General features: G+C 37.5%; 1 protein-coding gene across 1 annotated transcript; it reads right to left on the bottom strand.

The window, feature by feature from the left end:
- Nucleotides 1-32: 32 nt before the first annotated feature.
- LOC137005227 (uncharacterized) lies at nucleotides 33-12,737 on the bottom strand. The gene is made up of 14 exons (XM_067366044.1): nucleotides 12,618-12,737; nucleotides 8,389-9,061; nucleotides 8,160-8,255; nucleotides 7,662-7,895; nucleotides 7,384-7,537; nucleotides 6,977-7,077; nucleotides 6,039-6,190; nucleotides 5,628-5,847; nucleotides 2,295-2,870; nucleotides 2,057-2,152; nucleotides 1,392-1,625; nucleotides 1,137-1,290; nucleotides 997-1,056; nucleotides 33-866 (listed from the first exon to the last, which is right to left on the bottom strand). The coding sequence occupies exons 2-14, from the start codon at nucleotides 8,947-8,949 to the stop codon at nucleotides 313-315; spliced, it is 3,192 nt and encodes a 1,063-aa protein (XP_067222145.1). The 5' UTR covers nucleotides 8,950-9,061; nucleotides 12,618-12,737; the 3' UTR covers nucleotides 33-312.
- Between the last annotated feature and the right edge of the window lie 1,019 nt (nucleotides 12,738-13,756).

Here is a 13,756-nt window from a genome sequence, read left to right as displayed (position 1 = left end):
CTACTGGGGGTTTTCTGCATGAATTCCTATGGAGACTTCTGACCTCAAGAGTCTCACAATATATTTCACTTCAAGATAAAAACAACATTCTTTCAAATTGTTTTATACAATTTATGTATTTAATATTAAACATAAAACAAAATTACAAATCAGTTATCTGACAAAAATTTTATAATTTTCAGATTATTAAATCATGATTAAAGAGATTATAATCATTTTAGTGTGGAAAAAGTGGTGGAAATTTCCCCTGAAGTCCTACTCTATATATACACCATATGCTGACCTTTTCCATTTGTGAATAGTTCAGGTAATTTATGGAATACATTCTGGTTTTATAATTGATCTTTTTTTCTGCTCTATGATCCTGACAGATGAACCTTGTCCATTTAGAAAAGCAGGGTATAAGGGTTCAGTGAAAGTGGTCTGGACTCTGTGAAGGAGAGTCATTGTGTCAGAGACGCTGTAGAAGGACAGAGTTCCTGCTCTGTGATCCAGATACACTCCTATTCTAGAGGCAGCAGGGATACAGAGCTTTATTTTAGCATGTATGAAACCGAAATTATGCTGATAATAGCCCAATCTCCATGATTTTTTGTTGGAGCCAAGTCCACAGTCTTCACTGTTTCCTTTACGTCCAATTCCTTTGTAACAAACTGCTACAGCCCAATTTTTGCCACTGCACTCGACCTCCCAGTAACAGCGACCGTACAAACCCTCTCGACACAAGATGTAGGGAAACTCATCAAATCTCTCCGGGTGATCAGGATACGGCTGAGCTTTATCTGAACCTGATATTTTCCTGTTCTCTTCTGACAGTTCAAGGTTTTTGTGTGCTGTGTTTAGATCCAGGTGAAGTTCACAGAAATCTGAGGAGGAGGAAAGAACAAAAAAAAAAACAAATACTGAACAAAGTAAACATTGGTTTCAAAATCACATTGTTACAAATGATACTTATCAATTAATGATTTGCCTTGAAGAAACCACAGTTGAACTTACACTGCAAAAAATAATTTTGGGTCATTGGTTCTGGAGGCTTTATAACAGACACATTTGAGACTGAAGAGAAAATACATGATTAATATGTTGGTTTAATGACAGTAATGACAAATTAATAGAACATATCAAAATATTCAGACCTTCTCGAGACATTTTAGCTGTTTGCTGTTGATAAACGTCCTCCAAAACCTCCTTAAACGCTGAGATTGAAATGTCTTTAAAAGACAGATGAGTGTGTTGAGTGAAGCTGGGAACGTCTTCAAATGAAGGTAAAACACACACAGACTGACACCTCTGAAATGAGACAATAGTTCAAACTTAATTTGGGAGATCTTTTCCAAAAAACAAAACAGAGAAACAATCATGGAAGGTTCTCAACATTTTTGCATCATTACCTTCAGACACTGGATCTGATCATCAGTATTCAGAAATTTCTCAATCTCTGCTTGTCTTTTTCTGAGTTCTGTCAGCTCTTGATCCAGATGTTTGTGAAGTTCCTCTGCTCGATCTATCTCAGTCTTCTCCTGAGCTCTGATCTGCTCTTTAATCTCAGAGCGTTTCTTCTCAAGAGAGCAGATGAGCTCAGTGAAGACCTTCTCAATGTCCTCCATGGTCTCTAGAGCTGAACTCTGTCAGAGACACAAAGATCTGATCATGCAGACAGGAACATCAGCCTCCATGATACTCCATTATCATAAATCTTGTCTTGAAATCAAAACAGTGAACTTTAATATTCTACTATCAGTCAAATGAACTGGTAAAATAAAAATGTTGCTTGTTTATAGCGGATTGGTTTTCCAATTATTTGCAAACATACATTATCTACAAAGAAGGGAAAGATAATGTATGGGAAAAAAAAAAAAAAAACTTTTGCATGTGCAAAAATGACAAACCGGAAATGGAAAACTTTCACATTTGCACCTTTTTTGTGTGTGTATGAGTGTGTTTTTGGTTTTGTTTTTCCCCTGCAAATGTCACTTAAGAATCTTCATTGGATTCTGTAATAATACGTCACTTTTTGGAAGCACTGTAAACATTACTGACATCTTCTGATACTCACTTTAAAAGACTTCACAGCTTCTCTGAGTTCCCGCTGACCTCTCTCTCGCTCCTGGATCAGCTTCTGACACGCCAACTTTACCTCCTTCAACTCTTTCTGAGGAATGTTAACATAAAAGGAGGAAGTAGGTTAATATCTCAGTAATTTAAATTGGTAAATTAAATAAATAACATTAACTAATATTATCAACTATAAATATTATAAATGACAACTACCTGAATTTATAAGCATTGATTACCTTTTTACTAGCCCATTCTGAATCCACAGACACCAAACGGTGTCCATTATGATTGTCAATCATACACAAACAACAAATGCATTGATTATCATCCTGGCAGTAAATCTCCAGAGGTTTCCCATGACTGAGGCAGATGTTCTCCTGAATGTTTCTGGAAGCTTGGACTAGTTTGTGCTTCATAAACGCAGGAGATTCATAGTGAAGCTGCAGGTGAGTTTGACAGAAGGAGGCCAAGCACTGCAGACAGGACTTTACAGCTCTGTTCTTCTCTGTAGTGCAAACATCACACTCCACAGCAGCCGTTTGTAGGGACGTCTTCTGCAGCGTCTCCATCATCTCAGCTATCAGAGTGTTCTTCTTCAGTAGAGGTCTCTGACTGAAGCTCTCTCTGCATTGGGGACAGCGGTACGGCGGCCCCTGCTCCTTCTGGCCCCAGCAGTCAGTAATACAGCTCATACAGTAACTGTGTCCACAGGGAATCGTCACCGGATCCTTCAGAGGATCCAAACAGACTGGACAGCTGAACTGATCCTCATACTGATTCAACGCAGATTCAGACATTTCTGAAGGAGTAGCCTATAAATACACATGTAAATCATTAATGAAAGAGAGCATGTATAAAAATCTACAAAATGCTTATAGTTTTGTGTATTAATATGAAAGAATCCTAAACTATTCATCTGGAACCAGAAGAATAAACATAATACATCTAGATTAACATGTAATTATTATCAAACACATACACTCAATGCAAGCATAAAGACATTAAACCTTTAGTTAAGGATTATATGATGTTCTTACCTGCTTTGACAGAATAACAAGTCAAATATTCCCTCCTTTAGCTTTAACCAAACTAGAAGAGTGTGGATCCTTAAGCAGAGGCTCGTGTAGCAGGGAAATAGGTTTCATTTCTCTTGAATCCACAAACTTCCTGGTTTTCAGTTTGCAGATGAGAGAGAGAGAGAGAGAGAGAGAGAGAGAGAATAAACATATTGTTCATGTGAAGCCGTTAATTTGCAGTTTTGATGCTCTACTCTGTACTTTGCTTAAAAGCAGGATCTGTATCTCTTGACGACAATAATCAGACTAGATGAATGGTTTGTAAAAACATACAAAAATTGTGTTTCTGTTTTAACAGCTTCTAACACACTTCAATCTGTGTGTAAAATGATTAAATCATTGATGACTTCATGTTTGATAAAGTTTGTTCTTTGGCAACAAACCTTTCAGAAATCATTTCTTGTTTTAACATGTGATGCTTCTTGATTGTAAGAACAGCAGGTTTTCATTCAGCTGCTGTGGAGAAAAACAACAATCACAGACAATCTCACACAGATCACAGATTCTTCAGGCAGAGTATTTCCTAAAACAGCACGTAAACTGGGACCCAGATTTACTGGACCATATGTCATAACCAAAGGTGCTTAACCTGGTGATGGTTCGACTCAAATTACCCCCTCAGTTCAAGAAGATTCATCCAGAGATTCATGTTTCTAAGATCAAGCCTGTTATTCACTCCCCCCTTCAGCCCTGGGCCTCTGCTCCGCCACCTCCCAGACTTATCGAGGGGTTGCCTGCCTACATGGTAAGACGACTTCTTCATGTAAGAGTGATGTAGATGGAAGATATCATCAATATCCGATAGACTGAGAGGGTTATGGTCTGGAGGAGAGATTAAAAATTTGAAAAGTAATTTTCAAGTCTATGCTCAAAAACAGCTAACAGGTAAAACAACATTTTATTTTCACAAACTTTGAAAATAAAAAGTTGTTAAACTCAGCAAGACACTGGCACTTCAGGACTGGAGTTGAAGTGTTTTTTATTTGGGGTCTGTACTGTTGCTTTTGAACAGCTGCCTATATGGATCAAATTGACCCATGATCAACAAGATCATATACAATTTCTGTATGCACATTTCATGACACATCAGCGTGACTTTGCATGCATGTTCATGACATTAAATGAGGAAAAGTCACAAATTGTCAAGAAAAAAAATAAAGTTAACCGGCATTTTTTTCAGCAGTTTAAATAGTATGAACAAAATCAACAGACATGAAACAACATTATAACAAAGTCACAGTTGAAACAAAGAATTCTTTACACAAATCTAGACATCATCTTTAACAAAAGACCTTTCGTTTTTGTTTTATATTTTTAGCAAAAAAATCTGCAGCATCAATTATGTCCTTTAGGGTTGCAACCTGAATTGCAAAGCTCCCAGCAGGCTCAGTAAGGTGCGTCTCTGTTGGGATTACACAGATTGTTCATCTCTGTGTCAGTGGGAAGAAGACTAGCTTTGTGAAACTGGGTTTAACTCAATGACATTCAATATTCTCAGTGCTGGGTGTGTTCGAGTACAAACATTGGGGTCAAACGTTCAGACAGAAAAGGCCGTATTTAAACATGGTTAGACAATCGTTTCCTCCAACCTTGTTCATAGATATCTATATTTCTGTAGTTTAGTTCTAACACAATATCCCCCAGTTTCACAGACAAGGCTTAAACTAGTCCTAGACTAAAATGCGTGATTGATCTGTTTTACCTAAAAGCAACTTACACTGACATATATAAAAATATGTCAGTGCCATTGTTTTGTATCAAGATGCACACCAGTAATGTTTTTTTCTAGTGAACGTTTATAAAAGATATTTAAGTATCCTAATTGAACTAAGGCCTGGTTTAGGCTAAACCTTGTCTGTGAAACCGGGTCTTAATCTGTTTGTGCAAAGACACTGGAAATGAACTAATGCATTGCATTAATACATTACAGTTTGCTCTGGTCATATATGTGGTAGGTCATCCAGGTAATCAATGCATAACAGACAATTACATGCACTACAGACTGCTTATAGGTAGTATATAGTAGGTATTATGAATGTTAATAATTCCAGCACTCGTCAATACTAAAGTTGCAAAAAAAGCCTCAATTAATTACCCAAATATTTGAGTTAACCTATTCTGAATTTCTTGGAAAAACTCCAAGAACAATGATAATTGTTTTTCAGGGTACTGGCATACCTTGTAGTGATTGTGATAAAACTAGTAGGTAGCCCAAATTTTAGACAAGTATTAATGAAGCCATCAGAACTTTTAGCAGATTCATGCTAGTCTTGTTTTGTCCCAAGAACACATACAGTAAAAGGAATGTTAGTTAGTATGAGGAATGCCGATGAGTGACAGTTACACACAGATGTTAATCGGATCCAGCGTCACACAGAATTTTATACTTCTCACTGCAGAAAACCGCAGGACTTCCAATGAGGCTGTGTGGTTTTGGTCGGTTCCTACTGGGAAGTCAAGGACTTACATGGGGGCTGAAAATGATAGGCTTCATCTGGGCGTGGCAGAGGACCCTTTACCACAGCCACCTGGCCCAGCACCGGATCCTCTTCGGGATTGCTTGTGGTCAAACTCCAGATCCTCCAGTTGCTGAGTGAGAGCCAGTTTCTCCTGGATGGCCAAACGCAGGAGGGAGTTCAGAGTCTTCTTCTCATCTTCTGCTGCAGCCAGCTGACTCGCCATGTTGTTCAATTGTGTTTCATACTCATCAATCCTAAAGAAAAAAAAAGTGAAAGAGGGATAGAGCAAGAGAAATGTAATTAAACAGATTTAGTTCCTGAATTAAGTAACCGTTTTCTGGACAGTAGCAGGCAGCATCTTCTTTAAGGGTGGAAATACTTGGTTAGGGCAAGCCAGACAATAAAGCTGGAAACATTTTTTTTTTCAGTTGTGTTCTTGTACTACCTGGTGGCGAACGCAGCCCTGAGAGAGGAGAAGGTGGCAGCATCTTCTTTAAGAGCCTTCATATCGTTCCTCAACTTCATCATGGTTTTGGTGACCATGGCCTTTTCATTCTCATATTTGCTCTTCAAGTTTGCCAGGGCAACCTCAGCTATCTAAAGAGGGACAGAACCACAGCACAGTTCAGAAAAAGCTCTAAATAATATACTAAGAAGATCGGTAGCACTTTATTTAACAGTCCTGTTCCCAATGTATCAGGATATCGCTGGACTTCATCTGAATGTGATACTTTTCTGTTCTCTTCTGACAGGATGAAGTTTTGTTGTGCAGTGTATGAATCTAGTTGCAGTTGACAGAAATCCAATAAAGTTAGAGGGACAAATATATATCAGGGCTCAATGCTAAGGATTTTTTCTACTGGCCCAATGTGCCAGTAGTTCAAATTTTTACTTGCCCTGACAAAATTTACACTGGCCCCACAACAAAAAATTAATAAAGTAAAATAAAATAAAACAGGCCTCTAAAATAAGCCTAGTTATTGGTTTCTATGTTTTTATTCATGTAATATGGTTATGGCACCAAAAGCTAGTATTAGATTAACTCATTTAAATTTTAAATACTGTTAGACAAATAAACAGTAAGTAATAAAATAGGAACAAATAATCAATTTACAAGTAATAACACAAATAAATACAACAGAACAAACATATAAATGAAACAAATGGTGCTTTTCAGGTTTTTCATTTAGGTTTAAATGTGGGGTAAGTGATATTTAAACGCTGTTGGACATTGTTGATATTTGAAATCAACCCAAACAAACCCACCCCTCTCTTCATTGCTCCGCCTCCAAAACGCACTCTCCAATCCTAATCTCCTCTACTCTATATTGTCAGATCATTAAATCAACAATTACAATATCATAGATGATATATATCACACACCCTACAGCGCTCGTTCGATTGGGCAAGTGACAGTTCCGTCAGCTGTCCTGAACAATGTTCACACTGGCCCTGAGCCATCGGGCAGTCCTTATTGTCGAGCCCTGTAAATATACAAATAAAGTTCTGTCATCCACACTTTCCTCTCACAAATGTCACATATTAATAGTTAATGATAACAATAAGTAGTTAAATTATTTAATATTTTTTAACATAATAGAAACAGTTAATAACTATTATTAACAAATATTCATTTCGATTTTTAGGTTCTGGAGACTCTGGGACATGGACATTTGACACCAAAGAAGGGGTAAGAAACACAATCGAATGCTTCATTTTTACATGAATTCTAAAATGTTATAAACAAATCTTTAAAAAAAAAAGAAAAAAGATTTTTTTTTAAAAGAAACCTTTTTGAGACATTTTAGCTGTTTCCTGTTGATAGACGTCCTCTAAAACCTCCTTAAATGCTGAGATTGAAATGTCTTTAAAATACAGATGAGTGTGTTGAGTGAAGCTGGGAACGTCTTCAAATGTGGGTAAAACACACACAGAGTGAAAGCTCTGAAATGAGAATAATAATTCAGACAGTTCGTGAAACACATCAGATCTTTTCCAGAACATAAAAAAAGCACAGCACAATAGTGTTTCATTTTATGGATAGTTCTCAACATTTTTGCATCATTACCTTCAGACACTGGATCTGATCATCAGTAATCAGAAGTTTCTCAATCTCTGCTTGTCTTTTTCTGAGTTCTGTCAGCTCTTGATCCAGATGTTTGTGAAGTTCCTCTGCTCGATCTATCTCAGTCTTCTCCTGAGCTCTGATCTGCTCTTTAATCTCAGAGCGTTTCTTCTCAAGAGAGCAGATGAGCTCAGTGAAGACCTTCTCAATGTCCTCCATGGTCTCTAGAGCTGAACTCTGTCAGAGACACAAAGATCTGATCATGCAGACAGGAACAACAGCCTGTATTTATGTGACAAATTTCAATGAAATTACTCCATTATCATAAATCTTTTCAAACTAAAGAGTAACCATAGTAAAAACAAGTGGGTAATGAGTAACAATGGAGACTAATAATAACACAGTCAAACGGGAACCAAGCAGACAGAATGAAAACAAACCAAAATGATACAAAACAGAAGGTTCATGTGACAAACGACACTGACATCTTCTGATACTCACTTTAAAAGACTTCACAGCTTCTCTGAGTTCCCGCTGACCTCTCTCTCGCTCCTGGATCAGCTTCTGACACGCCAACTTTATCTCCTTTAACTCTTTCTAAGGATGTTAACATGAAAGGAGGAAGTAGGTTAGTATCTTAGTATTTTAAATTAAATAGATAAATAACTTTGATTACTATTATCAACTCAATAAAAAATGACAACTACCTGAAATGATAAGCATTGATTACCTTTTTACTAGTCCATTCTGAATCCACAGACACCACATTGTGTTTTTTATGATTGTCAGTCACACACAAACAACAAATGCATTGACGATCATCCCGGCAGTAAATCTCCAGAAGTCTCCCATGACTGAGGCAGATGTTCTCCTGAATGTTTCTGGAAGCTTCAACTAGTTTGTGCTTCATAAACGCAGGAGATTCATAGTGAAGCTGCAGGTGAGTTTGACAGAAGGAGGCCAAGCACTGCAGACAGGACTTTACAGCTCTGTTCTTCTCTGTAGTGCAAACATCACACTCCACAGCAGCCGTTTGTAGGGACGTCTTCTGCAGCGTCTCCATCATCTCAGCTATCAGAGTGTTCTTCTTCAGTAGAGGTCTCTGACTGAAGCTCTCTCTGCATTGGGGACAGCGGTACGGCGGCCCCTGCTCCTTCTGGCCCCAGCAGTCAGTAATACAGCTCATACAGTAACTGTGTCCACAGGGAATCGTCACCGGCTCCTTCAGAGGATCCAAACAGACTGGACAGCTGAACTGATCCTCATACTGACTCACTGCAGACTCGGACATTTCTTTGTAGTGTTCAAAGATGAACAGATTCTCAGTCTCTGTCTGTAATAAGGGCTGTTTTGCCAAGAAAAGCAACGCTATCTGACAAATGCAAGTGTCTAAGTCCAAGTACCTAACAACAACAACAACAAAAAAATAGTTAATCACGCTTCAAAAATTGTTCTCTGCTGATCAACTGCAGGCTGCAAATGCTGCTGAAATATATGCTGTCTGTTGAAAAGAGGGCACTATAAAGACTGTATTATTATTTGACTGACTGAAGTACTGACACGTTAATATGCGGAAGTCATTTAGTTTATAGTAAAACGACAGGCATTAGGAAACCAGGACTTTTGTTTACAAAAATGATTAAGGCTTAGTTCACCCAAAAATTAAAATTCTGTCATTTATTACTCACCCTCATGTCGTTCCACACACGTAAGACCTTCGTTCATCTTCAAAACACAAACTGACATATTTTTGATGAAATCTGAGAGGTATATGACTCGTCAATAGACAGCAATATAATCAACACTTTCAAGGTCCAGAAAGGTACTAAAGACATTAAAACCGTCGACATTAATGCAGTGGTTCAACCTCAATTTTATGAAGCGACGAGAATACTTTTTGTGCGCAAAAACAATACAAAAATAACAACTTTATTCAACAATGTCTTCTCTTCTGTGTCACTCATACGTTGTTTATGTCCAGCGCTTCCAGGTTCTATGTCAGAACGCAGACTCACTATTGGCCGGCTCTTGCAACAGCATCACACGCATGCGCATGCTGGTCACGTGATCAGCTTTGGCCAATACAGAGCCGGCAATTGGACGTAAACACGGAAGCCTTTACTGTGCTTACTGCATCACCTGCATAAGGATTAGTGATGGGATTTATGGCTCTTTGAGGGGATCCGGATCTTCGCGATCCGTTCCTTTCAAAGAGCCGTTCAAAAGAACGGCTCTTTTGGCTCTTTTTAAATATTTAGTCAGTTTTAAGAAGCCAGCTTGGGGGCATCTCAGTTTATCCTGGAAATAATCACTGGGAGGAATGATGAGGTGAGATTTGTAGTCAAATAAATAAAACTCGGATATCACACACCAATATCTGAGTTTGAATTATTCTGAAATATTGATTATTACCTCATTTGTCATGTGTGGACTATATTCCATAGGGTTGCACAAATCCCTCTGCTTAGACAGTGACATCACTATTTTGGATTTACCTTTAGTACAAAGTGTGTGTGTGTGTGTGTGTGTGTGTAAAGCTACGTTGACTTATGTTATTCATACAATACTCACAAATAAACATCAAAAACAAAGCCGGCTGCAATGAATTTCTTTGCAAAACAGCTTTTACTACAAACACTTCCACACAAGAACATTGTTATCACACAAGAACATTTTGATAGAAAACAAAAAATATTTAAAGTAGATAAAATTAGAATAAATAAAATGGAAATGTCTACATACTATTACTACTGTAAACTTTGCAAATAGGACATCAGCCCCTTCAAGTCAATGAACAATAACAAAGTGGGCTGCAATGAATGTCTGTGCAAAACAGCTTTTAGTGAAAAATTTCAATACAAGAACAGTATCACAAAAGAACATTTTTTTTTTAACTGGAGTAAGCATGTGACGGCAGCGTGCACACGTCATGGCTCCGCTCCTACCCAATGACAGAGGAACGCAGGGTTTTTTTCCACTGGAGTACTCACGTGAAGGATGCGTGCACAACTAATAACTAATATCATCACGCTATAAAGGGTTGGCCTGCGCTGGGTGCGCCCCTCCCCCTATAACTGTTCTGTCTCGCGGAGGAGCTCATTTGTGTGCATCTGTGTGAAACACGCATAGGAAAAAAGAACGACAGAAAGAACGGCTCCCCTCCAGCCGCGACTCGGCTCCCATCGTTCATGTTTATGAGCCGTTCAAAAGAATCGGTTCGTTCGCGAACGTCACAACTCTAATAAGGATAATGACAGGGAAGAGAAGAGATTGTTGAATAAAGTTGTTATTTTTGTTTTGTTTTTGCTCACAAAAGTATTATCGTTGCTTCATGACATTAAGTTTGAACCACTGCAGTCACATGAACTGTTTTAAAGATGTCTTTAGTACCTTAATGGACCTTGAAAGTGTTGATTATATTGCTGTCTATTAACGAGTCATGAACCTCTCGAATTTCATCAAAAAATTCTTAATTTGTGTTCTGAAGATGAACAAAGGTCTTTTACGGGTGTGGAACAATATGAGGGTGAGGAATTAATGACAGAATTTTTTTTTTTTAAAGCTAAACATTTAATATTGCTTTGGTGGATTTGTGCGTGCAGAAAATTAATCTCTATCCAGGTCCTGTAAAGGCAGGAACACACCAAGCCGACGGTCGGCCGTCGGGCAGTTTTTCTTCGTCGGCCAACTAAGTTTTCTCAGTGTGTTTCTGCACCGTCGGCTGAAGTTGGTCCTCGTCGGCTTTTTTTCGGCCGATTCGAAATGTTGAATCGGCGTTGGAGCTCGTCGGGCCGTCGGGCCATATGATCATTCTGATTGGCTGTTCAGCTACTGCCGTCTGCTGTTCGGAAAGGCATTTCATCTCACGCAGGCGCAGAACTGACGTGCTACTTGGCCGTGGGCTGTTTAGCGTCGGTTTGGTGTGTCAGGGCAACTTTGGACACAGACGCTGCCGACGTGAGCCAACCCCGCAGTCTGCTTTCGTCGCCACTAGTTCGTCGGCGTCGGCTTGGTGTGTTCTGGCCTTAAGGTAAAGTCAAGTCACCTTTATAGCATTTTTTTTTACAATGCAGATTATGTCAAAGCAGCTTTACAGTGATAAAGGGAACATAATTTTGGCTGTACAGTAGCTCTAGAAGAAAATAGTGTAGGCTAATTGTCCAGCTGAAGTAGCCTATGTTCAGTATTGATTCATTCTGTTGCAAAAATGCTTAAAGTGCTACTGCTTGCTTAAAGAAGCAAGTTGGAATAATGACAATGTTTATGGAGAATAAAGACTCGTGTATTCTAACAAATGCCCCACAGTGATCATAACTCCAAACTAGCAACACAATCTTACTCCTTCACAACACTGTCAATAGATTTTAATTTGTATTTATTCAGAATAGTCTTTTTAGCCATGAACACCACAGAAATATATTCGCACATTCGGACTTCTGATAAATTCAGACTTTCCAATAAATGTGCAATAAATTAATGTTTGCGAATTTTAAGCAGTGACATGATATTGACATCCAACGATTGACAACTTACAACATTTTTCACAGTTGATCAAAATAGGCAAGTATTGTTTTAATGGCATATTTACTTGTGAATGTCCACTGAATGTCCAATGTAGTGTGATTAACAAGGCTATTGAATACGGATGTCCGAATGTGCGAATATAAAAACAACTTCACAGAAATAGGTTTGTGTTGTAAAGAATCATCGAAATCGTAAGAGTAAAATTTTTTATTTTGAGGTAAGTGTAATCGAGTATTTCAATTCTGTAGTAGTTATGTTTTTATTAGACAACAAATTCCAAAAATAATCGTTTAGCAATGAAGTACAAAGCTAAATTTTCTTTCACCAGGCTTGTTACAAGTTACATTCATACAAATACACGCACGCATTTTTTTTTTTTTAAAAAAGCAGACAAGATTATAAAGTCATGATCTTTGGATCTTATGAAGTCCTTACCTTAACAGAAATACAGCTCAAATACAATTTGCTTTACAGCGGTGTGGATCTATTACAGAGGTTGAGTCACTATAGTGGAGAAATAAGTTTCATTTCTCTTGAATTCAAATGCTTCCTGATTCTCAGCCCGTAAACAAAATGGGCGTGTGTTCTGTGTCCCAAAAGAGAGAGATAATGGGAGAAAGAGAAATAAAATGTTTGTTTCCCCCGTATGATCAACTGCTGAACATTACTGAACTGTAATTAGATTATTACACTTTTATTTACACATTTACATTTTTTTAGTTCTAGACTTAGGGGTGAATTCATAAACAAATAATTAAAATCATGAAAGGATATTGCCCACGACTCATCACAGTTATCATTTTTGATGATTTCATGTAAAAAGCTAAATTAAATAATTGAATAATGACAACCAAATGACAAAATCTCAGTCAAAGATATACATCTGAATTACTATACAGTTCTCTAAATTATATATAAAACTGAAGTCCTATAAAAATACAAATCATTGCTTTGCATAGTTTCTGAAAAGTTCAATGTGGTAGCCTACTGTACTTAAAATGTTGAAATTAACAATAAACAATACTTATTATCAATAACAATCAATATTATTAACCTTTCAGATGTTACAGATGGACTCTTATTATAAAGTGTTACCATTTCATATGTATACGTATACCATTTCCAAACAGTCATGCTTAAAGATGACCATCTTTAAATATCTACACAAAGGCCATAGCATTGACATTAGACACATATTGTATTTATGTATACTTTATTTGCTTCCATTTTGGAACACTGATTATTATTTAAATAATATTTGTATTGTATTACAGTGATGATAAAAGGGAACTGAAATCGAATGCATTTCTGATTTGTTTATATATTTATGTCTGTTGCATAACAATTCGATAAAAGCGACCAGATGGATATAAACTAATGCAAATAGATGGTAACAATCATGAAATTAAACATTTGGGTCGAACTTGCGTGTGTTTTTGTCACATTTTTTTAAGATCAAAGTGCAGGATAAATAAAGTAATTTTCTCCTTAAAGAATGAATTGATTCTGAACTGCTGAAACGAGCCGTCAGAAATTCCAGTCTCACTTCCTGTTACAAACCTACATAACAATGT

The sequence above is a fragment of the Chanodichthys erythropterus genome, chromosome 17 (assembly GCF_024489055.1).
Source record: "Chanodichthys erythropterus isolate Z2021 chromosome 17, ASM2448905v1, whole genome shotgun sequence".
NCBI lineage: Eukaryota > Metazoa > Chordata > Actinopteri > Cypriniformes > Xenocyprididae > Chanodichthys > Chanodichthys erythropterus.
This window is presented reverse-complemented; position numbering and strand designations above follow the sequence as displayed.

Coding starts and splice junctions, on each gene's coding strand:
- LOC137005227 (XM_067366044.1), bottom strand. CDS start 8,949: ATGTCCGAGTCTGCAGTGAGTCAGTATGAGGATCAGTTCAGCTGTCCA. Junction 2,871..5,627: donor GGTCCTCTGCCACGCCCAGA/TGAAGCCTATCA, acceptor GTGTATTTATAG/GCTACTCCTTCAGAAATGTC. Junction 1,057..1,136: donor AGCTAAAATGTCTCGAGAAG/GTCTGAATATTT, acceptor TTTTCTCTTCAG/TCTCAAATGTGTCTGTTATA.